At 38.0% G+C, this 27,708-nt stretch overlaps 1 protein-coding gene across 2 annotated transcripts in view; it reads left to right on the forward strand.

Moving 5' to 3' along the window:
- ITPR2 (inositol 1,4,5-trisphosphate receptor type 2) overlaps window positions 1-27,708 on the forward strand; it is a 483,190-nt gene that overhangs the window by 305,121 nt on the left and 150,361 nt on the right. For both annotated transcript variants that reach the window (XM_032855216.1, XM_032855215.1), the window contains exons 38-39: window positions 21,361-21,469; window positions 21,994-22,181. In XM_032855216.1, coding sequence (XP_032711107.1) covers window positions 21,361-21,469; window positions 21,994-22,181 — 297 coding nt within the window. The remainder of the gene's footprint in view (window positions 1-21,360; window positions 21,470-21,993; window positions 22,182-27,708) is intronic.

Genomic DNA, 27,708 nt, shown 5'->3' on the forward strand with positions numbered 1-27,708 from the left:
CACTATTTGTTAGGTTTTTGTATAAGTTTTACTTGTTTCATAAGAAGAATTTGAAGTTTTTCTTGTTTTCCTCTGCTCTGAACCCATTAAAGAACATCAGAATGATCTCTCCTTTAAAGTTTGGTAGAATTTCCCTGTGAAACTATCCGGGCTTTGTACTTTTTGGGTGTGTAGCTCTTTGACAATTTCCTCTGTTGGAAATCGTCCTTTGAGATTTTCTCTCATTTGGTACAATTGGAAATTTTATCTTGCTAGAAAATTATTCCTTTTGGCTTTCAATAATTTTTTTTATGGAGATGAAAAACTGTGTTGACCGTAGAGAATCTTATGATCGTTTATTTTTTTGTTTGTTTGATTATTTCCCCTTTATATTGTGTTACTTAGTGCTTTAACATTTTATTTTTCTTTCTTTACTGGATTGTCCAATTGTTAATCTTTGTCTTTTTTTTCCCCCCAAAGGGCAAGTTTCAAAAATTTACTAATCCTATTTATTTTCTTTTGTAACGTGTTACATTGTACTTCTATATTTAAAAATTCATCTGACTTAAAGTTTTGCTAATTTTTTATTTTTGATTATGACATTTAACTTACTTTAATTGCTATGAATATTTAAGGCTGTGGCTTTTTCTCTCAGTACCACTTTAGCTCTATTTTATAGCATCTCTTTCTATATAGGAATTTATTTACTATTGTTTTCTAGAGATTCTGAAGTTCAGTTTGAATTTTCTCTCTTGCCCAAAAGTTGTTTAATGAGAGGGTATTATTTTCCAGACTCAAGGGATTAAAAAAATTTTTTTTATTATTGCAGTAGCATTGACATATAATGTTATATTAGATTCAGGTGTACAACATAGTGATTTGACATTTCTATACATTACTCAATACTTTCATATCCTTTTTATATATTTTTCTGTTGATACAACCAGTAATTTACAGGAGGTCTTTGAAGGTGCAAAAGCTCTTTCCTTTTCTGCCATCACAAAGATAGAACAGACCCTATAAATATGGCCTACTCTGATGATTGCTTTTGTAGCCTCTGTATCTCTGACATTGCCTTTCCTCACCCTCATTCTGACTTCTAGTGATACAATATGGAACGGAGCTTTTGTATTTCTGGTGGGCTCCTTAACTTCAGGAGATACATTTTTGCCTTTCCTTCCTGGGGCTGCTGCTGGGCGGTTTGACCTCTCTCATGGCTTCTTCCCTTTACTTTGTCCTCCGTGGTTTCTACCTGACGGCTGCTGACACGGGCCGCCCTCACATGGCCTCTGGAGCCTTCAGATTGTATCTGTCTCTTCTTTTTGCTGAAAATGAAGTTTTCAGGGCTTTCTTTTATTCTCCTTGTGGTTTTTATTGATTTCCATGGAAGTATCGTGATGTCAAATGAATTAGCCATACATAGACTAGAAGTCAAGATGTGCTCTTAAAGAATAGCATTTTCATATTAGGGCTTTGATAGTTTACACAGGTGATGCAATAATTGTGGCAGGTGCTGTACAAATGTGGAAGTGAAATAATGTTCAGACTTCCCCAAAAAAGTCACTGTGGAAGATGAGAGAGATGCTACTTTTGCCTTTCATTTAAAAAAAAAAAAAAAAGCTTTAGTATTGGAATTTGGTACTAGTTTTTGAGTAGTCCAGGAAGATTATTTTCATTAGTAAATGATACAAAGCTTCTGGGGTTTTTGAGTTATTTTTTTCCCTATAGTTTCCTTTTTTTTTTTTTTTTTTTTTTTTTTTAAAATGCTTAGGTTTGGTTTTTTTTTCTCTTTTTCTTGTTCTCTTGCTGGTACTGGAGCAAATTTGTTCAATCTGAGTAAGATTTTTATGGACCCAGTTTTTCACTGTTCTTTTAGGTATCTTCTAACTTTTGATAGTGCAGAATAGGTTACTGAATACTGAGGTAGAAATTAATTTGTATATTTGTTAAACTGTTCAGAGTTTCAGACAGTACTTTTCTACCATCTTACTTTTAGTTACTGGGAAAATACAGAGATCGTGTTCTGTTTGAAGGCTGTCTCCCCCTCCCAACCCCCCAGTCTATTGTTATAAATCCAGACCAAGGTAGATAATTATGTTTTGCTTGAAGAATTAATTGTAGTTTAAATGTAAGTTTTAATTGATAAGTTAAAATGAAAAATTTAAGGTCAGCTGTTCATAAAATCTTATTCCTTTTTGGTTATTGTTAGTAACCAAGGTTAAAGTAGCTTGAATTAAGATGAAAAGTGAAGCTTTAGAATTAATTTCTTTTTTAAAATACAGTTCTCAGCAACAGCCAGAAAATAAATGAACCGATGTCAGTGTTCCAACAGCATAACTATCGTACGGTGGCAAGTTCCTGGAGCTGACAATTTTCAAATGATAGTAGCTGGTTATATAAGTCACCCAAGATGGCTTAATGTACTATTATTTCCAGACAGAATTGGAAATAACACGTGCCAAGGCAACAGGCAGTCAGACGAAAACATAACAATTTACTTTCCAATAATTATCATCACCTCTAGCCAGGCTGGAACTTGATTGATCCAAGACAGAGGAATATCTTTTGTATGGATTTATTTCAAGCTCGAAAATATCCTGACTGTAGCCAATATTCCTATTAATCATTTTCTGGACTTTAATAGAATAAATGGTAATAATCACTGCATTCCTCATATATCAAGGTAAACTGATACAAATTCTAGCCACTACAATTCACCCATTCATTTGTCCTTTTTTTTCCCCCTTTCCCTCACTCTTTCTTTTTCCTCTCTCTCATTTTAAAAATTACAGTTAGCTGTAAAAGTCTTCTTTTTTTACATGCGGGCTGATTATACTAAGGAATTTAGCTCATAATTCTTCCATAGCTGGTAAAATGATACAAAAATAAAAGCAAAATCTTGCCTCATATTGTGCATAAGTATCACATTGTGCTTGGAGTATAATGTTAATTGAGGGATTTCTAAGTACTTTCAGTGGTGTGTTAATCCTTAAGCTAACACCGTAGAAGGAAAATATTTTCAAAGGTTCAAAGGCAGGACAGACGAAAACGGACAAATGACAAGGTTGGTGGAAAATAGCTCAAAGCAAGAGTTTGAAACAGTTGATAATGTCCATGTGGCCTGCAGTCAGGTGATTTTCCTTCTGTGTGACTTTTATGAGACTGGATCTACTCAGGGACAGTCACAAAGGGGAGAAGAATGTGTGTGTGTGTGTGTGTGTGTATGAATTGTAGTAATGGGGATTTGGAGGCCATGGAAAAATTGGATAGCAGAGATAAGGCAAAGATGCTGGAAAGACGGAAGGCAGTGACAAGTTAAGGGAAACCTGGAGAGACTCTGGTGTTGATGAAATCGTATTCCCAGAGGACTTCTCATGGCTGCTTCGTGACAAGATTGTGCCCAGAGTCAGAATTTCTTCAGACAGTGGTGGGTTGGGGCAAAATACCTTGGGGGGAGTCACAGGTGTTGCTGCTCAGCAAATTGCCCATCCAGGCCGACCCACCCTGGCTTGTCTTGGTTGAGGCTGGCTCTCGATGACAAAACAGAAGCCTGGAAACCTCTGGGGCTTCATCTGATACAAGTTTACTTAGGTTAGCAGAGTAAAAGTTAAAATCCCCGTGTGAGTGTTCTGCAGGGCAGCACGCCTCCTGCCTGGCTCCCCTAGCAATTCCAAGCCCTGGGTACCTTCCATTTCGGGGCCCTGCCTCGTCCCAGGCTGTTCTCCCTGTCTGCGTCGGGCAGAGGAAGGAAACACAAGATTGCCACATGTGGGCCGGATTCGTGTCACTTCTGCTCGCCTTCAGTCTGTTCATCCTCATCCCGTGGCCCCACCTAACTGCGCAGAAGATGGCGTCATGTAGCCTCGTTGGGTGCAGACGGAGAGGATTTGGTGAGCAGCTGGCCGGCCTCTGTCTCCTCTAGCAATAAGCTAGAGGGTTATTCCTTTACTCTCTTGGGTTGCTCATGACAAGCTACAGGCCAGGACTCCCTGCTGGTGTCTTTAACAATGGGTGTTTTACACGAACAGAATGTTGTCCATAGGGAACAACTATAATAATATTCTCTCTTCATGGAACTCAAATGTTAGCATCATGGCAATGTCATAATGAATCTTAATTCTGACTTAAGCAGAGGCTTTTTGAAATGTAGGATGGAAGTGGCTTTCACCAACCTGAGAAATCCCCTGGGCATAAATGCAGTACCCCATTCTTCGTGATACTGTAGAGTGTCTCCCTGTAAAGGGTTTGTTCACATGCTTTCAAATGACAAATTGACTCCCTTCTCCATTCATCAAGAAGTAAAATGAGGGCAGAGGGATATTTTCAGCCGAGGTTTGAAATGAGTTGAAGAGTAGCTGAGGCCGAGTGGTACCAGGAGGTTGTTCCAGGTGACAGAAACTGCAAAGCAGATTTTGGGGCCAAGAATGGTGAGGCTATGTGGAAAGGCATCGAGGAGGTCAGAGCTAGAGGAACTGAGGCAGGCTGAAAGGTTTAAGAGGAAGACAGAGAGGGCTTAGTCTTCCAGACTTCATTTTCAGCTAGAGTGGACATACAGAAATTCCCTTCCACCCTCCCAGTCTCTGTTTCTTTGTACACTGGTCCCACACACGTCCCAAACATGGACACACATACGTTTATACATTGGTCCTAAAACTGCTTCCCGGGGATGATTTTCTGCCCAAAGGAGGTCAAGATAGGATGAATAGTATTTATTTTATAGTATGACTTTTTAGGTGATTTTGAAAACAAGCATCTGAGTCTAAGAAAAGTCATGAAGATGACAGAAATCAGAGGTCTTTGGAAATAAAGAAATGCAGGAGACAGTATATACTTATAATAAATTATTGAATGTCTGCTATATCCTGGAGGTATGTCAATGAGCAATCTATTATACCCCCAAAGCATTGTGAGTTTAGTGAGAAAGTCGGGTACCAACCAAATAGTTGGACAGGGGTTGATTAATTTATTCCCATTACTTAATTGTTCTGAGACAGAAATCCTGAGTGCCATAAGAGGGTGTATCTGGAGGCTAGGACAGGGATACGCAGAAGATGATTTTTCCCAGGAATGTGACACTGAAGCTGAGATTTGGAAGAGGGGGCTTTGTTGGTGAAGACAGGAGAAGTCATTCTGTGGTGCCCAGTCAAGGCAGCATGCGTTCCAAGGCCACTGGACCACTAGTGATGCTAGTAGAGATCTTTTCCACCTTTAAAAAACTGGATACCTGGAAGCAACAAGGGACAGCAGAGTAGGACTTGGTTACACTTCAGGTGAAAAAAGACTGGGAAAACAGGAAGAAAGTGAGTGATTCAAGATGGTAATGAATAAGAGGTTGAGAAAGAGGGTTAACAACAGTAAAGAAAATTTGATTAAAGCGGAGTTCTATTTAATATGCATGTTTTTCTTGGTAGAGTTCTTTTTTGTGTTCTTCTACTACCAGTTCCTGCCCCCAATATTTTCAATGAACATTTTCTAATTTTTCAAAAATTTGTCAGTATTTTAACATTTAATTAAAACAAATACACACTTTTCAAAAATATTTGGGAATGGAATAATGCAGTTGTCACATTAGTTTGCTATGAGCATCAAATGAGATTGTGAAATTGTCCTTGTCCATAGTCAAATATTGGTTTAATTGGATGAAAACTTACTGATTCATTTGTCTCCTTTGTTAAAACAAGTTGTGTCCTTTTCCCTCATTCATGTTGGATCTCATGTAATGATTGGACTAAGTGGTCCAAAGAAAACAGCTACATTTCCATGCATGCTGATTATCTCTTGGGTTCTGGGAATAAATCCCAACTTGATTGCCTAATAGTGGAAGTGATCTGGGGACATGGAAAAAGCTACGGCTATGACTTTCTCAGCCTTCCTTCTCTAACCCGTTAAAGGTGTGTGGTCAGGTCTTCTCCGCAAAGTGGTATGGAGAATGTCTTCTTTTCTTATGGAAGGTACATGTATTCTTCTTAGGCTTTATTTTGTCTGATTCCACCATGGTTCATGAATAACACTGTAGCTTTTATGCTACATCTGGAAGACATGCAATCTTATTTAATGGGAAGGAGCAAAAGGATGGTGGGTGGAGTAACCTGGTTGTAATTACAGTGTACATTTATTTGGAAAGATCAGCACATTAGTGTGCAGTGGCTGGATCAATTAAACTCAGCTGGAGTAATTCAATCTAGTTGGTTCCTATAAAAGCTAAAAATCTTTAAAACTCTCGAGGTTTGCTGTAAAGCTTATGACGACAGAAGCATTTTGAATATGTCTGTCCCTCTCCTATGAATTATAAAGCAACTTAAAAACTACCCTTTGAAAAATTTTGCCTCCCTCTCCCCTCAAAAACAGTAACAACAACAACAAACCCTTATCCATTTATCAGCAAAATAAATTCTCGCATCTTCTTCTAGGAAGATTGGTATTTTTTTACTAATATATTTTTGAAGCATAATTTTTGTGAAGTTATTTATAATTTTTAGTTTCTACACCTTAAGTAATGTGAGGTATCCATGGAAACTGTCTAGCCTATCTTCAGTACACTGGACTGCCTTCCCACACAGGTCAAGACAAAAACAGTCCTAGGTACAAGCTCAATTTGCTGCGACTTAGCCATTAGGCAGTTTTAACAAGAAATTGGCTTCTAATTGATACATACATTTTCATATTTAATTAGCAGTTTGAGCCTCTGCATTATACTAACAGATGTAACATTCAAAACATATGCCATTGTGGTACATCTGTTGCACAGATGTACTTAAAGGCAGGGACTTTGTGGCAAATAGTGTTGATGTCTCTCAGCTGCTCAGTAAGAATTTGGACAGAAATGACATAATTTTCTTTAAAATATGTTTTTAAAAATTATCTAAGGCATGCATTTCCTCTACCAATCTAATGGATTTATTTTCCATTTCTCTAATCGCTTTATTGAGATATTAATACACCATACAATATTCACAACACCCTGCTAAAGTCTACAGTTCAGTGGTTTTCGGTATAGTCACAGATTTGCAAACAGTGCTCACTGCCTAATTTTGGAACATTTTCGTTACCCCAGAGAGAAACCCCATACTCACTGGCAGTCACTGCCCATTCTCCCACCACTGACTCCTTGCCACCACTAATCTCCTTTCTGTGTCAATGGATTTGACTCTTCCAGACATCTCATATAAATGCAGTGATAAAATAGGTTGTCTTTTATAACTGGTTTCTTCCACTGAGCATAATATTTTCAAGGCCTTCTGTGTTATAACATGTATCAGTACTCCATTCCCTTCTTATTGCTAAATAATATTCCATTGTGTGGATATACCACTTTTTATTTATTCATTTATCATTGGATGGACATTTGGGTTTTTTCTACTTTTTAGCTATTATGAATGCTACTGCTGTTAACATTCATGTAGAAGTCTTTATGTGGACATATATTTTTGTTTCTTTTTTGTGTATCCCTAGGAGTAGAATTGGTAGGTCATATGATGACTATTTAATTTTTAGGGAGTGCAAAACAGTTTTTCAAAGTGATTCTACCATTTTATATCTCCATCAGCAATGTATAAGGGTCCCAATTTTTCCACATCCACAGACTTGTTATTGTCTCTCTTTTTTATCTTAGCCATCCTTGCAGGTGGGAAATGATATCAAGGGGCTATTTTTTTTTTTTAAGGAGAGCAATTTATCGTCCATGCTTATAAATTAACTAAATGCATCCCTATTACTTATTTACTTACCCATTGCTCTTAATTTGTAAGTAAATATGCCTCTTATCTCTATCTATACTATCATTTTCTTTACTAAATTTAATACAGACCCAATTCACCATGTGAGATCAAAACTTGAGTTGGTGGTGAACTAAAGTGTCATATAAAACATGTAGCAATGAAAAAGGTCAAACACTAAAAACAAATAGTTTGGATATAAGATTCATTCCCCAAATTTCTGGCATAATTTCCTCTTGCTGAGAAATAGATATGATAGTGATGCCCCGTGCTCCGAACCTTTATCAGTTTACAATGCCAGATTAAATTCATTCAATATAATGTATCTCATCAATTCTAATATGCCATCTGTTGTATTACTAGAAAGAAAAAGAACACTGCTAATTGAACTATAACACACTATTGATTTTGGAGTGACCTGTATTCAGAAATGTTACAATGTGGGGTGAGGATGTGTGTTAGAATCATTGAAATTTAATAGAGAAGGAGGTGTGATGTGAACAACTTCACCTCCTCCACCTCCTCCTCCTTTTTTTCCTTCTCCTCCCCCTCCCTTCTGTCCTCCCCCTTCCCCTCCCCTTCACCTCCCTCTCTTCTCACTTCCTCTCCCTCTCCCTCTCCTTTTTCTTCTTCTTTTCCCTTGGAGACAATCCAGTCATCTATGCTTACCAATACCCAGGAGTAAAAGCAAGATGTTTAACACCTCAAGACTTGATAAATACCTTTTACAAATAGGCATTAATATCCAGGAATATAAAAATGATGTATTACACATACACACACACAGAGGAAGAGAGGAGAGAGGTAGTTATTAGTTTAGGGGTATGAGATCAGCAACTTATGCTTCACTGAAATGATTTCTTTGTAAGCTTTCTTTTCAGCCTGAGAATGTTCTGTGTTGTTTCTTTCAGAAGCAGCATCAACAGGTAATTCATAAGCCTGTGAAAATTGTGTTTATAATGCAGATGCCTAGCACCCCAACATTACCAAGAAGGTTTCATAACAGCAAATGTGCTTATTAGCATGTTATAAAAAATAATAGGTTACTTTTTTAGTGTTCTGGGTTCCAGTTAGGTTCTAGGTATATAAGGTAGTGAAATATGTGCCATGGTGTATGCCAGAAGGAATCAAAGTGATCTTCAAAATCAGGTTCAAAAGACTGTAATAAGTCTACTCAGAGACGTTCTGACAAAGCCTGCTCCTGAGGTGGGCATTTGGCCTTTAATCACCTCAGGCATCTTTAGGTTTGTTTGAATTCACACCTCTTTTTGGGGAGGTAATAATTGTATTGGTGCTTTGGAATATTGATGAATATCTAAGGAATTCCTAGTTTCCACTGGCTCTTAATCACTGTCTCATATTTTTTTACTGTGAAATTCCTTGAAAATTATGATTAACATGGGACACAATTAGGAGCTCATGAGGGCAGATAATAGCTTATATTAAATTGGGCAAAATGAATCATTTTATGGACAGTTTGATGCAGGAATTGATCAAAATTAGGTCTACATAATTTTTTAATGTCAACGACAAACACTAAAGAAAGGAAATGATTTTCATTTTATGAAGGAAAAATGAGATAAAATACAATTATCTTTAATTTTTTCTTGTATTAAAAATTATGATAGGCCCAAACATAGTATCTTAAAAAGACAACAGTGGCTTTGTATCTTTTTAAATGACATCTCCACATAATAGTAGAAATTATGTGGCTAAGTCAGATCCTTGTATGGATGTGCATCAGCAAGTGGTTTCTATGTTTATCAATAAAACATAAAAATTCCCACTACAATAGACATAACAAGGGAAGGCTTTGGACTAGACTTTTTAAGTATTATTGAATTCTTCTGCATTAGGTCATATCTGTAATCATTAATTAATATTTTATCCTCTGACTTTTCAGAATGTTGCAGTGTTCATCTTTACTTTTAAGTGTTTTTAAATTTGTTTACTGGATTCCAGCACAACTTCTTTCTTTCAGACAGAGAACCATAGTTAATGAGCTTGTATACTAAAATTATTTAATATGCAGGTAACATTGAATACATCCAAATATTTGCCAAAGTTATAAGCCATGATGTATAATATATATCACAGTCTTTAAGTAGATGACACTCAGAATCAAATTTTGTTGGTAAATGTAGTGATCTCTGTTGCAGAATCATGGACTAATTTATTCACTCAAAAATATTTATTGAGTAGTTGATGTGTCAAGGTTTGCGTAGATGTTGGAGTCAATGAGTAGCCAAAAAGGAAAAAAAAAAAAAAAAGAAGGCAGTCCCTGTCCTTGTAGTGCTTACAGTCTAGTAGAAAGATACTGAGATCATTCGAAGATTGATATAAATAAATATAAAACTGAACCACATGGTGAGGCATATGGTGTTATGAGAGGGTTGAATGAGCCGACTTGGCGAAGTTGGAGAGGATGACTCTGACACGGCGGAGCTGAGACCTAAAAGTTGAGCAGGAAAGCAGGAAGTACTAAGCAATGCCAGAGTACTGGTGTTAAGGGAACATCATCCACTAATGTCCTGAGGCAGAAGGGAACATGGTGAACCATTAAAAGGCTTGGGTGGCAGGAGGAAGACCTGGATTGGTTGAGAGAGCAATGATGATAATGGTTCAAGATACATGGGTGCTTGATTCTGGATCCTCACCTAAGCCATGCAATGGATTGTGGTCAGTGTTCAGAGGGGTGAAAAGCGACAGAATATCAAACGTAGGAAGCCACCACCATTTTGATGTTTAATATTTCATGAGTATTTTCTTTTAACAGAATTTGAATTCATATGAAATAATATGTACAAATCAATTTTTACTATAAAGCATTATATTATCATGACCTATGAACCCCTCAGCCAAGTGAAGAATGAAAAATTACCCATGTGCTCTGGCCTCCCTTCCGAGACAAATGGTAGCCCCTATTTTTAATATCACACTAGATATTAAAGTGTGGTGTCTTCTAGGACTGGCTTTTTTCCCCTCTCTCTCAACATTATGCTTCTAAGATTCATCAAAGCTGTGTGTTGCTGTGAGGCTCTAGTTCATTCATGTCTGCATCGTATAATATTCTGCTCTGGGAATACACCACAATTTATTGATCCATTTTCCTGTCAGTGGGTATTTGGATCCATTTCAAGTTTTTTTGTTTGTTTTGTTTTTGTGTTATTGTTGTTTTTGCTGTTGATGCTAATATGAATGTCTGAGGTATGGTAATATGTGTCTCTTGGGGCACATGTCTCCCTGGAAATGGGATTACGGGGTGGGAACATATGTTTTCCAGAGTGGTTGTACTTATTTTCGTTCCCACAATTGACCCGCATCCATTCCGGCACTAGGTTTTTTAAGACCTCTTAATTTTTGCCAATCTGGTGGGTATAAAATGGTATCCTGTTATAGTCTTACCTTGTATTTCCCTAATTGCTAAAAAAGGTGAAGAATTTTTCATATTTATTGGTTGGATGTGTTTCTTATGTAAAATGCCAGCTCAATCCTTTTGTCCACTTTTCTACCAGGATATTTTTTTCATTGATTTGTAAGCATGCTTTCTATATTCATATATTCTGAATTCTAGTTCTCTGTTGTTTCATATCCCTGTGAATACTGAGTGAAAAATGAATCAGAGGGGCACCACGTGAATATAAGGAGACTAGGTAGGAAGTGCACTCTCCTGATGAACAATCATTGCATGATAATTTTGTAAATGTATTTAATATCTTCTTATATTTCTTATGTTAAAAATATTAGGAACATGGGGCATTGATTTTCCTACTGACACTGCCTTAAGAAAAGTTGCCCTAAATTGGCTTCTGATGAATTCTGTGCTGTGCATATGTAGGGATGGTTGAAACGCATGCATGTATCGGTGTTGTTTTTATGAAAACAGCCTGCTGATCAAAGTGGCTTCAAAGCAATCTTCTATAGAATTAATGCTGCTTTCATTTTCCTTCTCTTAAAAAATTGTAGAAGTTCAGAGCTGGATATTGATGTGAGTGGGTAAAACTCTGTCTTCATGGCCCTGAGCATTGCAATGTCCTGTACCTGCTTTGAGTTGGACAAGTGTTATTTTCCTATAAATGTTTAAAAAAATATTACAGTAACTGTTTATTTAGTACTTATTATAGACTAAGGGCCTAAAGCTTTTTTGATATAATCTGTAATCCTTAAAGTACCCCTGTGGTGAGGATTTGATTGTTCACAGATGGGGAAATTGAGTCTCAGGGCAGTTAAATAAAATTCTTGAGATCACGAAGCCATGGCAGCACCTGGACCCAAACCAGTTACACTGGTCTCCGAGACATTATCTTTTATACTAAGTACACAGGCTTTCCATGCCTGGAGTTTCATAAATTACATTAATTATGTGTTAAACTGTGCATAGATATTATCTCATTTTAATTCTTAAGAACTTCCTTTGAAATTGTGCTAGGCAGATTTCCTCATGATTTCATCAACTCCATAAATATTTCTCTCCAATCTAAGGATCTTCTAAATATGTTCTGAATTTATTAAAATTTGGCTTCATATTTCTTTGGTCAGAATATTTGCATTGATTATAAGTAATGCAAGTGTTAGTTTTCTCCCACCGTTTTAAAGACAATTTCTTTCTAGTATATGGGAAGAGGGATGAGGTCTGCTGCCCATCCTCTCTCTCACTGTGTTTGTGGCTATGCGGAGGTTCACTACAGTGTTGTTCCCTTGAAAACTTCAAGGTCACGTGTTCCTCTCAATGACCTGTGGACCAGCAGTCTCTTGGTTCCAATCAGTAGTTCACAGGTTGGGCTGACAGACTGCACTTAGAACGTGAGACTGCAGAGAAAGAGGAAGGTGTACACAAGGCTGATGAGTGCAGATCTTACCTCTCTTCATGTATTGTTTCTTACCTCTTGTTACACCATCTTGTGAAGTGGGACCTGTATATCAACCTTTACTAAATGGTTGTGGAGATGTAATGGTGATCGCAGCATGTGAGGACTGGAGACCGCAAGGTAGATAGGACTTTTCCCATCATCCAGGAGGCAACCTCTCCCATTGCCCTTCATATTGTTATTCAGATCAAAGTCGGTTCTTTCCTTTATTCCCGTCTTCTCCCACTCCTGCTTTATCCTCTCATTTTTTCTGGAGACTCCGGTAGGCTGAGGTAGGCTGAGTCTATTACTGAACTACATACATCACCATACCATCCCTCAGGGACACACTCTTTGCAGAAGCTTTGAAATGACCCCTTGAAATTCCATCCTCCCCCCACCTTTGGTGTGAGAGCATGTGATTGCATTGCAGCGTATTGATTCCTAATCTTTTCAGGAACAAATAGCACTCAGTAGGTTTCTACACTATGTACCAGGAGATTATGGGCTTAACCTTGGTGATTGTGTACACTGCCATTTGAGCGTTGCTTGATGAGGTAGTGATTTATGATATGTGAGTCTAGTAGTGGTGTTTCAATAGGGAAATGGCATCCCAAGTTTGTCTGTTTCTTTCTTTCTTATTTACTCTTTTTTCAACTCTTCATGTTCTGCAGATCAGATAAAGACTGCTTAGTTAGAAAACTAAGCAATCAGAAGCAGAAAAAAAATCCATTCTTCAGTACTATGGGGGAGGGATTGCATACAGTCTCAACCTCTCAATTTTAGCAGACCCTGTATTAAAACCATTGAGATATTTGAGTCGTTGAGTTTGATATTAGTCAGGATACTTCTTCTAAATCACATACTGAGAAACTTTTATTATACCCCAAAGAAAATAAATTGTTTCTTTTACTCCTCACTAGTTATGGGGTACAGGGTCATCCCCTAACACAGCAACCCCATTTGTGTAGAGGCTAGGACATTTGATAAACCTGGAGTGATAGCTGCAGTCATTTTTATCTCCAGCATCATCATCAAATGTTTAAGTACCATGTACTGTTTAAATGTTTAAATTTCACAAGTGGAATCAAATGGTCTGGTGAGGATTATTTATATTGAGAAACACTGCCATGTGTCTCAACTCTACATATTTGGAAATTCTTTTAGCATATGCTGCAGAATTGTTTTTTGCTCTCCCATTCCCAGTTCCTGACATGTGGTAGAAATGTAGTATGTCTTTACAATGAAGAAAAAAGGGAAGGAAAGAAGGAAGATAGAAGTAGATTGTCACAGTGGTGTAGGAATTATTTGTTTTAACATTTTCCATGGTCTTTTTTTTTTATTAGCCCCTTTACTAGAATTGTTGAGACATCCATATATTTTTTAGGATTATAATAATTGTGTTGTTATATTGATGAAGAGCATCTTGTGAATGTATATAATAACTACTCCTATTGAAGTTTGTGTTTTTCATCTTATGAAAGCCGGGGGAAAAGCATCAGGAGAAGGAACTGGCTTTCACTCCTTGGAGTTAGTGACTAAGAAATTTGAACCATTAGACCGCTAGATTATAGGACATTGGCAACATTTTCCCAAAGGAGTCCCTTGAAGATGATGTCGATTATAATGATGGACCTAGTATAATCCCATTTAGGATACAGCTGTTGCAATAATTTATTTGAAATTAAAAATGTAATTTACCCCTGGGTGTTCAGATGAGGAAAAAATATCTAAGCAGACATGCTATCATTAAACAAAAAGGTTAGGGAAACACCAATTAGGCTAAACCAAGTTTATGTTAAAATGAGACTATGTGGGGACCACAGGTACACACCATAACCTCCACACAGATCTTATCCAAGCTGATTAGTAACTAAGTGTTAGTTTTTGAGGAGAAACCCTAAATTAAGCATCTCCAGGTTGCAGTTTTCATTACCTTTTGAATTTCCAGTTGAGGACTTAGTCTTTTTTTAGGATTCTGGTTGTGGTTGTCATATTTTGATGGTGTCTTCATTATATATTCCACAGTGGAAAAAAATATTACTTTATTGTGTCATTTTTCCAAGGGAAAGGGTACAAATGTGGAATCAGTACCTCAAATATCACATCCTTGAACTTTTCACTCTTAATGCTATTAATTCCTATTAAGGCAAACAGGGTTGTGCTTTCTCAAAAATCAGAGAATCTTTAGTCCTTTCTAAGACTAATAAATTTTTGTTATTCTTTCTGTCCATGGAAAGCAATAATTTCTAAGCTTGATTTTTGATACATTGGAGTTGGTGCAACAGGAAGTGGCCAGGAAAAAAAAAAAAAAAAGGTCCTCCCAGATACTCACAAACTGTCAGCATGACTGCTCTGGACACAGAAGATGTCTTTTTATGGAGATGTTTTGTTGTAACTTCAGAAGGTGGTTGTTAGTTATCTTGGCTCCATTACATTTAGCACATCTGGGATGTGTTCACATGAAGACATTGGCTAAAAGCTGTGTCTTGTGGCCTGGAATTGACTCTGATATTGAAAAGACTGGGAAGGACATTTCTTGCTAGTTGGCCTAATCCAGCAAGGACACCTTCCATGGGAAGCCCAGTCCGGAATTCATTTTGGAATTGAAGAGTGAGCATAGAAGTCAAACTTCTCAGGGTTGTAGAATTCTTTTCAAACTGGCTTAATGTGCTTTTAGTTCTTTCCCACATTTCTGCCCTGACAATGTTAGCTCCAAGACGATTATTTACAAGCTTGGCACAAGAACTTTTGCCAGTGATTCCACCATTAATTTACTGGAGTTAAAGGAATTAGTGGAAATGACTTGCATCTGAATTATCACCACTCTAACCCATTACAGATAGTACTGGCCACTGAGGATGTCCCAAGACAAATTGGAACACAGCACTTGCCTCGATCCCTCAAGTCAGAACTCAGTATTTGACAAAAGCAATCATTTCTGCTAATCTTGCCATGGAACAATAGCTGAAGTTTTCCAGTATTAAGTGAGAATAACTAAGACGATCAGTAGAATCTTGTTGCATCTGTACCTATTCTTTGTTCATTTTTAGTGCCAAAGTTTGCCTTTGTTGGAAATTATGGAGTTTGAAGCACAGTAGAATTCATCCACTTTAGTTGGAGTTGTAAGGTCCATTTTATGTAGTGAAGTGTACACATGTTAGCTCACAAGGATATAATTCCAAGGATTGACTAATAGAGGACAAATTAGGATTTTCAGGTAGTTTATCATTTATAATTTTTTTTTGCCATTTTCTTAGTGTATGTATATAGAAATGCTTACACTTTTGTGGGAATAAATGTTCACTTATGTTTGGTATAAAGTGAGGAGCCCCTGGGTGGCTCAGTGGGTTAAGCCTCTGCCTTCAGCTCAGGTCATGATCTCAGAGTCCCAGGATTGAGCCCTGCATCAGGTTCTCTGCTCAGTGGGGAGCCTGCCTCCCCCTCTCTCTCTGCCTGCCTCTCTGCCTCCTTGTGATCTCTGTCTGTCAAATAAATAAATAAATAAATAAATATTTAAAAAGTGAGAAAGTGTGTACGAAAGCACTTTGTAAACTGTCCACCGTTGTGTCACCTGGATAATATTAATACTAGCAGCAATAGCATCAACTCTGGACAACTTACGTAGCACCTACTATGTGCTAGGAACTGTTCTAAGTGCTTTATATATTTTTACCTATTTAATGATCACAGAAACCCGAGAAAGATGGGTGTAATGACTACTTCATTTGATGGTTGTGGTACTGAGTCCCAGGGTTGTGGAGTAACTTGCTTGAGATTCTCCAGTTACTATAGGGCATAAAGGGGATTGGAACCCAGGCAGGGTGGCTCCAGAGTTAAGAACAGGGATAGAAGAAATCCTTCCTTCTTTCTACGGCATTCTGCATATTACAGAGTTAGAAAATATATGCTTCTGGCAAAGCTGGAATTGGATAAGAAAAATAATTTTAAAAAATCAAATTGCTCATTTGATTTTGATGTTTATATATTTGATTAACACCTGTGATTTTATTTTATCTGTCCAAAGAAAATTTAGAAATAATAGCAAATTTGATATTTATTTTAATTTGACGTGACACTCTTCTACTCTATGGTTGGTTTTGAACAGCTTTATTCTTCCAGCAATATAAATGCCCCTTTTAGGGCATTTAAAAATGCCCCTTTAGGGGCACCTGGGTGGCTCAGTGGGTTAAAGCCTCTGCCTTCAGCTCAGGTCATGATCCCAGGGTCCTGGGATCGAGCCCCACATTGGGCTCTCTGCTCAGCAGGGAGCCTGCTTCCCTCTCTCTCTCTGCCTGCCTCTCTGCCTACTTGTGATCTCTCTCTGTCAAATAAATAAATAAAAAATCTTAAAATAAAATAAAATAAAAATGCCCCTTTAGGGCATTTTTAAAAACAAAGGATAAAATGCAGCTTTCTATTTATCCTTCCCCTTTTTAAAAAAGACACACTATTGTTTTTATCTCTTGGTTGGGTCCTTAGAGTAATCTGGTTAAAAGACTCCCTTATATAGTATGAAAAGGGAGCTATTTGGCAAGGACCCAGGGTTCTGCTCACAGTAGGTTCTCTTCTAGATGGTGACATGGACTTGTGCAATTTTAAGAAAAACAGACCTGGATTTTTCATGGTTTTCAGCTTTATTTATTGTAGCTGGGCAAATTGTATCATACAGGGTTCGAATGAGAAGCAATACATCGGTCTGTAGAGATGAGAAGCATGATCAGTAGAACAAACTGAGCTACCCGTTATAGAAATTTACTACTTAAGTGAAAATATTCTCACATTTCTCCCCCCAACTTACAACTTCAACTCTGTAGTTTATAGTACTAAAAGGTCTCTTAGAGCATCTCTTAGAGCTGTAATCAGATCCAAAGCAAAAGCCCATTTGACTTCAAAGAAATGTTTTATTTTGTTTTCCCTCCCCTTTTGGAAGGATCATTTTTGCCTCAATGAAAATAATTCAACTCAAAAAGCTTACTCTTAAAAGAAAAAAGAAAAAGAGAGATACTTTTTTTTTTCTTATGTATTCTCTAGATTTTCTATTTCTCCCAAGACTGGTCATTACTTTTACTCACTATAGCACTATATGAAAATGTCTTGAAAGAAGAATACAGGAAGTAGGGAGTAATGCTGTCTGTTCTAAAAACTTAATTATCAGTAAATAGAAGTCACTATAAGGATAAGAGCCCCAGACACTCTGTCTATTAAAATTCTTGGCACTGTGACATTTAGGGCATATTTGTTGTGTATAGGACAGCTTTGCTCTGATGATCATATGGTTAGTAGGGGAGATACGCATATAAAGCCTCTTCAAAGTCAACTGTTTTCTTTCATGTGCTTCCCTAGGGCCATATATATGTGCCTATTATGGAAGTGACCTTATTGTTAACACTTTGAGGGGCAAGTTATATCTTACTCACTTAGAATAGTGCCTAAGACACAGTGAGTACCTCATGAATATTTGTAGAATAAAGATGGGGGGATAGGACGTGTCCATAAGTAAGACAGAAGGAAAGCTTTTCAGGCAGAGAATAGGATATGTGAGCAAAGCAGAAAGGTAGGAAACTGTGATTGAGAAATCATCACATTGTTCTGTTTGGTTAAAATATGTGTGAAGAGGGCACCTGGGTGGCTCAGTTGGTTAAGCAACTACCTTTAGCAAATCCCGCATGGGACTCCCAGCTCCATGGGGAGTCTGCTTCTCCCTCTGACCTTCTCCTCTCTCATGCTCTCTCTCACTGTCTCTCTCTCAAATGAATAAATAAAATATTTTTTTTAAAAATCTGTGTGAAGACACTATCTGAAGCTACAGTCGAAAAGATAGAATAGGTAGGATTTCAGAAATCATTGTCAAGATGAGAGGGTAGTAGATGAGCCCTCTCAGTGATGTTGAGCATCTTTTCATGTGTCTGTTGGCCATCTGTATGTCTTCTTTGGAAAAATGTCTGTTTAGGTCCTCTGCCCGTTTTTTAATCGGTTTGTTTGTTCGTTTGTTTTGATGTTGAGTTGTGTAAGTTCTTTCTTAAGTTTGGATATTAACCCTTAGTTGGATATATCATTTGCAAATATCCTCTCCCAACCAGTGATTTCCCTTTTTGTTTTGTTGATAGTTTCCTTTGCTGTACAAGAGCCTTTTCTTCTGCAGTAGTTCCGATAGTTGATTTCACTTTTTTTTCCTCTTGCCTGAGGAGATGTATCTAGAAAAATGTTTCTATGGCCAATGTCAAAGGAATTACTGCCTTTTTTTTTCTAGGAGTGTTATGGTTTCAGGTCTCACATTTAGATCTTTAATCTGTTTTGAGTTTATTTTTGTGTATAGTATAAGAGAGTGATCTGATTTCATTCTTTTGCATGTAGCTGTTCAGTTTTCTCCACACCATTTGTTGAAGAAACTGTCCTTTGTCCATTGCATATTCTTGCCTCCTTTGTCATAGATTAATTGACTGTATAAGTGTGGTTTCATTTCTGGAGTCTCAATTCTCTTCTGTTGACCTATGTGTCTGTTTGGGGGCCAGTACCATACTATTTTGATTACTACAGCTTTGTAGTATACCTTGAAATCAGAGATTATGATATCTCCAGCTCTGTTCTCCTTTCTCAAGATTGCTTTTGCTATTTGGGGTCTTTTGTGGTTCTATGCAAATTTTAGGATTATTTCTTTTAGTTCTGTGAAAAAAAAATGTTGGTATTTTGATAGGAATTGCATTATATCTGTAGATTGCACTACTCATCAGGGAAATGCAAATTCAAACCACAATGAGATATCACTTTATGCTTGTCAGAATGGCTAAAATCATAAGTACAAGAAACAATAAGTGTTGGCAAGTATGTGGAGAAAAAGGAATTCTTGTGCACTATTGGTAGGAATGCAAATTGGTGTAGTCCCTGTGGAAAACAGTATGGAGGTTCCTGAAAAGATAAAAGGAAAAGTATCATATGATCCAGTAATTGTACTAGTGGATATTTACCCAATGAAAACAAAGTTACGTGCATCCCTGTGTTTATTACAGCATTATTTACAATAGCCAAGATATGGAAGCAACCCAAGTGTCCATGGATAGATGAATGGATAAAGAAGATGTGGTATTTATATATACAATGAAATATTACTAAGTCACAAAATAGAATGCCATTTGAACATGGATGGACCTAGAGAGTGTAATGCTAGTGTAATGCTAACTGAAATAAGTCAGTCAGAGAAAGACAAATACCATATGATTTCACTCATATCTGGAATTTAAGAAACAAAACAAATGAACAAACAAAGGAAAACAGAGACAAACAAAGAAACAGACTCTTAAATACAGAGAGCAAACTTGTTGTTGCCAGAGGGAAGGTGGCTGGGAAGGCGGGTGAAACAGCTGAAGGGGATGAAGAGGACACTTCTCTTGATGAGCACTGAGTAATGTATAAAATCCTTGAATCACCTATATTGTACACCTGAAACTAATATAATCAGTCTGTTAATTAGACTTCAAGACAAAGAGAACAATGGAAAAAAATAGAGGAGACCATTCCGTTGTGAAAAATTGAGTTTGAGGTGCCAGTAGAACCTCCAGATGAAGATAAGGCAATCTAAGTGGAAACAGGATGAGAAGCATAGGAGAGCCGGGTTGAACTGGAGGAAAGACATTTGGCAGCCAGTCCACAGAAGGGGGTGTGCAAGCAGGGATCAGATAAAATTGCTGATGGGGAGAGCAAAGATGAGGAGAGCAGCACAACAAGAGAACTGAGGATAAAATCTCGGGGCTTGAAAGGGCTATGACCACAGCATGAGAGAGAGAAAGAGCAGTGAGGGCCACGTGTCATGGTGCCACGCCAGGCAGCAGTTGTGCCTCGGCAAGGGTGTGGAGCGCAGTGCGGGGCACAGTGGAGCCCTGAGTTAGGGTCTTGCTCTACCACCTGCTAGCTGAATTAGCCACGTCTAGTTACCTGAGCTCTGGGCTCCGGGGTCCTTACCCACAAGATGGGATTAACGCCTCAGTAGTTGCTGTGTTAATTTTGTTATTAAAAGCAGTCTTTAAATGATACCTTAAAATCACTCTCATCTATTAAAATAATAAGAACCAATAAAATGGAAGATTTGGAGTTATCTGTATTTCTTATGTATGTCAAGCAACAATATTGCAAAATATAGTATTTTAAAAATGTCTTTTAACCAGGATAAGATTGAAGACTTAGGAGTATTTGACTTACATGTTTTAGAAAGGAATATGCTGTCTTTTGCCCATCATCTTCTGAATGAAGCTTTTGGAATTTAAATACAATTCACTGTCCTATCAAGTGTGGTTTTTGGAGCACCTGCTGTATACCCATCTATCTCTTTCCTATCTCTTAACAAGTCAAGAAACAACAAATGTTGGCGAGGATGCAGAGTAAGGGAAACCCTCTTACACTGCTTAATAATTAACAAATCTTGACTTGTTAATTTTAAGCCATCCTGACTGGTATGAGGTGGTCTCTCATTGTAGTTTTGATCTTTATTTCCCTGGGCATCACAAATACCCTTAACAACACTAAGATCCTCAGCTTCTGAGGCAATCTTGAATTTATAGTATGTAAGTTTTCCTAGTACAATCTATTGTAATTTTCCCAGTACATTTTGTTGACATTTCTGGGAGAAGCAAAATCATTATTATTTTCTTGGGAAACATTTGCAAATTTCTGTCTCAGAAAATATCATGCTGTATAAAATTAATTTTTCCACATCTCGCCATCATTGGTAAAGTGCATTTTAAGTGGCATTTTAATGTACTGATACTTTCCCTTTCCATTAGAAAAAAAGAATAAGAAACACCTTTTCTTATCCTTTGTATTAGGGTAACACATTAAGAAAAATACTCCTGAATCGCTACTTTAAAGGAGACTATGGAGTTGGTCCGAATGGACACCTCTCTGGGACCTACTGTAAATCTGCACAAGGGGCAGGTAAGACCAATCATTTTCTCATCATTCTGAGATTCTGGTCACATGTGTTCACACTGGGGTTATGTTAGCATTTTACTGAAAATAGAACAAAACAAAAAATTCACTCAAAAAATACTCTTAAAAGCCATTGTACAAAAATTTGCATTCAAAACACAATTGGTTTGAACATCTAATTTTGCTCTTTGACTCTGGAAAACAGTAAACTACGTGAGTTTTACCCAAGTTTTACTTACGTAAGTATGTAGATTAAGGACAAAAATAAGACTAGTTTTCTTTTTCTGAAGTATTTATTATTAAGAAAAAACACATGGAGTTAATTACAGGTGTCATACATTGAATAGAAAGCTATGTTTTTGCAAACTTTTGACATTTTTAAAAAAAACCCCTAGATTCTATTATATTTAATGCTGAAGAGAAAAAAAAATCCAAGGATAAATTATATTCTTAAGGTCTAAGAATTTGAAAACCTTATGTGTGAATAATGTCTGAAAATTAAGGGTTTTTTTTCATTTTCCCAATCACAGGGAGCTTTTCTGGACAAGATTCAGATAAGATGGGGATATCAATGTCAGATATTCAGTGTCTGCTGGATAAAGAAGGTGCATCTGAACTTGTCATTGATGTTATAGTGAACACCAAAAATGACAGGATTTTTTCAGAAGGCATTTTACTTGGCATTGCCTTGCTCGAAGGAGGAAATACACAGACTCAGGTACCTTTTTATCATGATGAGCATTATGTTGGTTATTTGTATCTCTTATTTACTTGTCCTAGGAACCAAGGAACGTGATATTTTTTTGCTTTTGGCTTCTCATGACTCTCTGAAAAAAAAAACAACAAAAAAACCCAACAACCTTGTGTCACATTTTCCTTATAAATGTATTTGATTTACTGTAGAAACTACAGACCTTCACAAATTATTCAGTGAAGCAGAACATTCCTTAGAAGCTTCCTTTCTGACATTATACCAGAAATTCTGATTTGTTTAGGGAAATTTTAGGTCTACTTTCAGCTGATAAAAACAACATTTTGACTAATCTAAGAATTAAATGTAAAAATAAATAAATATATAAATGCCTCACGCCATCTTTGGCTTTGTAATGGGTTTCAGTACTATTGAACACCCCTCCCAGCACAGCCCCTCCCATTTACTTTTTTCAGAAGTTTAGAACAACAGCTTTACTTGATGCCCCAAATCTCCCAGTGCTTATTAACCGGATGCCTCTGAGTGAGTGAATTTTCAGTGATCTGGAGAGAGAAGGAACATTTCATTTGCAGTTAAAAGCGGGCATTCATCTATTCCACACGCAGTCATCATCACCATTTCCAGAAGGCACCTGTAAACGCCTACCAAGTGCCCCTGGGCTCTGCCACTCCCAAAGGCAGAACACCCTGAGAGTGGGGGCCTGAGAGCAGAGCTGGGGAGAATTCCCACAGAACACCCACCTTGCTTCTCGTCCTGCCGCTTGCTCACCTGCCCTTTCTGCGTTTGTCTTGGTTGGAGAAGGAAACTCAGCTTGCAACTCGCTGGAAATTGCAGAATCCACTTTTCCTGTTCAGGGCAAATAGCATCCATATCTATCTGAAAACTAAGAGAGTTCCTTTATTAATCCAGTAAAGGCAATGGACAACAGGAATTTCGCTAGATCCAGGAGCAGGGCCTTTACAAGGAAAGGTGTCAGGCACAGCAGATGTCACAGTGACCAGAAAACAAGTCCCAGACACTGATACTGCAGAGTTGCAAAACATCATGAAAATTCTCGTGATATTGAAGCTACAACACAGATTGCTCTGAGGGAAGCTGGGGAAGTGGGTGGTGGAGGGATTTGTGTGGGTTTTCTTGGCACTTGTCTACAACCAGATATCCAGTGGGGACTTTCTAAAGAAATTGTCTAGGCAACTACATAATATGAGAGGTAGATTATTCAGATAGTAGTGAAGGATTTTTTGTTTTTGATCTCTTGATAGAGAAATGTAGTTAAAGTGCTTTCTAGATTCCTGTTACTGGACCACCGAGGGTCACCAGATGAGATCATCTTGGACCCTACCTACATGTTTACATTTATTTATGTCCTCATATTACTGTGGAATAAACCAGATTCTGCCAGAAACTGCCTATTCCACTTTCAAACTCCTGACAAGGTCCCTGCCTCCCTTTAGAGCCCAAATACCTTTCAGTCTTTTTTTCACATGGTGTTTCTGTGGCAGTTATCACTGGTGACTTATTTTTTTGTCTTTGAAATCTTTTCTTTTTTTTCCCATTTTTAAAATCATTATTATATTCAGTTAGCCGAAATATAGTACACCATTAGTTTTTGATGTAGTGTTCAATGATTCTTCAGTCGTGTGTAACACCCAGTGCTCATCATAACACGTGCCCTCCTTAATACCCATCACCTGGCTATCCCATCCCTCACCCCCTCCCCTGTGAAACCCTGTTTATTTCCCGGAGTTCAGAGTCTCTCTTGGTTTGTCTCGCTCTCTGATTTTCAACTTAGTTCTTGGGACACCATTCTCTTCTCATTTTATCTTCTGTCATTTCTTCTTAGCCTTCTGTGAAAGCTCCTCTTGATCTATTTAAACTCTTGAATCCTGACATCTCTCACGTTTCTTTGGGATCTCTGTTTATTTTGCTTGTTCCTTCAGCCTGACGTCATTCATTTCCGCATCTTCAACTTCCATTCAATGCTGATGATTTTCTCCACTCACTCGATGCACTTCTAGACTCTACATCCAGCTATCTTCCAGAACGTTTCATGGGATGTCCCATTAGTACCTTCACCTCAGTGTGTCCCAAACTGAATCCACTGTTGTTCTCCATTCACCCACTCCTGCTTTTACTTTGCATCCCTCAGTGATTGGTGGTCCATCCACCCAGATATCTGGCTGGAAGCTGAAAGCCCACCTTGACCTCAGCTAACTCACCCTCACTACCTTCCTGAGCATCTCATTGAAGGCCATTCTGTGGTGATTCTGCCTTGTTCACAACTATTATATCCATAGTCTGCTTTCAACCTCTGCATAGCCAACCCTCATTCCCAGCCTTCTTATCTTTTCTGGGCCACTAGATCTTCTGGGAGGTATCCCTGATCCTGCTTTTTCACTTCTCCAAATCATTCTCCACTCTGCCTCCAAGAGATACCTCTCCAAAAACACATGTTATTCTCCTGCTTAAAGTCAGTCAGTTGCCCTATAAAGGCAAAAACTCCCTAACACAGTCCATAAGATCTTTCATGATTTCATCTCTTCACTCTTCATATTTTCCTTCCTTATTCCGCCTCCTCCCCCCTCCGTCCTCTCTCCCATGCACCAGCTACACTGAGCTCTTCCTAGTTCCTCATATGTATCCTGCTATTTCTCACGTTGCTTTCTCCTCTAGGAGGACCCAACCCATGAACTCCCTTGGAAGGCTTTTCCTATCCCATGTCCCACTAGGCAGAATTGTCCACTAGTTGCCGCATGCCCCTGCTATATCCTGTAGATGTCTTCAGTGGCATTTCTGCCACTTGATTGTGCCTTTTCATGGATGTGTCAGGCTTGGTCTAGCAAATTATGAATCCTTAATAATTGAAACCACATGCTGGTCATCTTTGTGTCCCATGTGTCTTACCCCAAGTTTGGCCTAATAAATGTTTAGGAGTGTTGTCTGTATGAATGAATGGTTTGAATCAGATTCTACCCCCTTCACAAAGTCTTCCCCATCTGGCTCGAGCCTTGACAACCACTCCTTTATCTGAGCTCCCATAACATTTGTTTCCTTAATATCCATTTGGCACTCTGCCTATGCTACTTTGTTTTGTTATTTGAATGACATTTTGCCTCTCTAGCTAAATTTCATCTTTTTCAAAGTAGATCATGTCCTAGTTCTTCTAGCTATGTGCTTTATCACCATTCAGCAAATATTTGTTGATGAAATAGCATTAAATTATTTTTGTATGTGAAAGCCTTGTTTAAAGATGGGTTCTAACAATGTCATTTACTAGCCACCCCTATTTAGGTTTGTCAGTTTTCTACATCACTTTATATAACTCACATAGCAGCTATGTCTCTGGAAGGTCTAACCGAGGTCAGCTTGAATCCTATTACTTGCCCTTGAGCATTCTAAAACCCACTCCTCCTCAAGACTCCTGCCTATCCCCAGGGGTGGGGGGAGGGGGGTGGAGAGAGGGGTGGAGGCAGGGGGTGGAAGGTGGTGGGGTGGGTGTTACATTCTCACAGGGCCCTTAGGCACTAATGTTTGACAGCCCTACTTCTGTAGGAATCTGATTCCCTTCTTTAATTTATACCCTCCAAGCTACCTAAGCCAGTTTATATTTTTCATGACGCTATTGAAAGCAATGCCTGCTAAATACCAGGCACTGTGCTTTGTGCTTTCCATGCACTGACTTGGTTAATTCTCACAACAACTGATGAGGTAACATGTGTTAACTCACCTTACCAGAGAAGAATCTGAGACAGTCGGAGCTCCTTACTGAGCTCACATGGCTAGTTACAGATAGACTCAGGATCGAACCCGTGCAGTCTGGCTCCAGGGTCCGTGCTCTGAGGCACTCTAAACATCTCCTTTCTGAAATAATATTTTACTTCCTGATGCCTGGGAGATTTCGCTGGCTGATTCACCCTGCATGGGTGCCCTAGGCTTACACCATCTCTCCAGTTCCTCCCTTCATTTTCCTTCTTTGCCTTCCCTCTTCTGGTCCCCCATCCTTCTTGGGGGAAAGTCCTTCCTCTGTCACACAGATTGTTGACCCATCACTGTTGGTTCCTGAAAAAACCTCAGAGTTTCCCCTTATACTCTGAAGCTTGTGAAAGCAGTTTCCTAATAAAAAACCATATCTTTCACAAGAGAAATCCGTATGCTGCCTGTTGAGATTATATACACATTTATATAAAACATGCTTTTTATCTTTATTAAAGTCATACTGTTCAGCTTTGTAATGCCCTGATTTTAAAAAGATGGGGTCTGTGTAAGTCACCTGTTATTTTGAGCTTAAGAGGTTACTTTAATAAATTTAAGGATTTAGACTCAGAGAATCTAGATTTAAATCCTAGCTTTACCACTTACTAGTTACGTAATGTTGGGCAAGTCATTTACCTTTAGTAAACTTTATCATATTGATCTGTAAAATGGAAATAAGAATGCTTATTGTTTACCCCACAGTTGTACTGAAAGTACCAATGAGATAATGTATTTCAAGGCACTAAATAAATTATAAAACTTTGCTTTAATAGAGCCACAAAGTTCCTGTAACTTCCTCATTAATATATTGGAATCTCCTTTCTCACCTTCTAACCCGACTATATTGGAAATATTAGGGTATAAGCATCAGCTTAATTTGTGGGCCTGGAGAGGTCTGTAAATGCTACATTTATCCTTTGAATTAACAGAACCAGCTTCACTGTTTCACTGTTGTTGCTATGGTTACTGTGGCTTTTTGCCCTGCTTTCTTGAGGGGTTGCTAGCCTCCTGCTTAGAGCTTCCCCTTGTAGGTATGAATCCAACTCCTAAGGCTTCATAAATTGCTCTGTACTCATACATTACCCATATTGAAAATTGCAGGACAGGCATCCATTTCAAGACCTGATGTCATTAGAATCTTATCTGCAAGTCCCAGGACCTATGGGTCATGGTTCCTGACATTCTTTTAGCAAAGCCTATGTACAGGAAGCACACTCACCAAAATTGTCTGTTTACATTTATTGGATTATGGTTCATTGTACTGGATTTGGGAGTCATTGTTTTTCACATGTTTTCTTCACACTCTCTCATCAAGGTTATATAACTGTCTTTTAAGCAGTACAGTTATTAGAATTATTATCTTCATTAGTTTTTTTTTTACTTTATTTCTATTGTATCTATTGTGCCTATCCCATGATTTTCATATTAGTAACATACAGTTTCCCCACCCAGTACAAATTCCATCTTCTCTGGAGTGTATCACCTTTCCCATCACCTACCTCTTCTGGACACATCCATAAGTCACTAAGCAGACAGTGATTAGGCAGGTATTTTCAAGGTTCAGTATTTCTGCCTCACTGTGATATATTTTATCATCATTTTGGTGTGGAATCCTTTCTATATCATTATTCACTCTTCGAGCAGAATCCATTTTATACATTTTATGGCAGGCTTGTCCTAGACCCCATGCAAAGCAGTGTAGCTAATGAAGTACCGAAAAAGTGCATATCTATCAGTGGGTTCCTGTGAGTGAGGCTGCCATGGTAACACATTCTAAATT

Source organism: Lontra canadensis, unplaced genomic scaffold (assembly GCF_010015895.1).
Source record: "Lontra canadensis isolate GAN:19392208 unplaced genomic scaffold, GSC_riverotter_1.0 scaffold9, whole genome shotgun sequence".
Taxonomy (NCBI): domain Eukaryota; kingdom Metazoa; phylum Chordata; class Mammalia; order Carnivora; family Mustelidae; genus Lontra; species Lontra canadensis.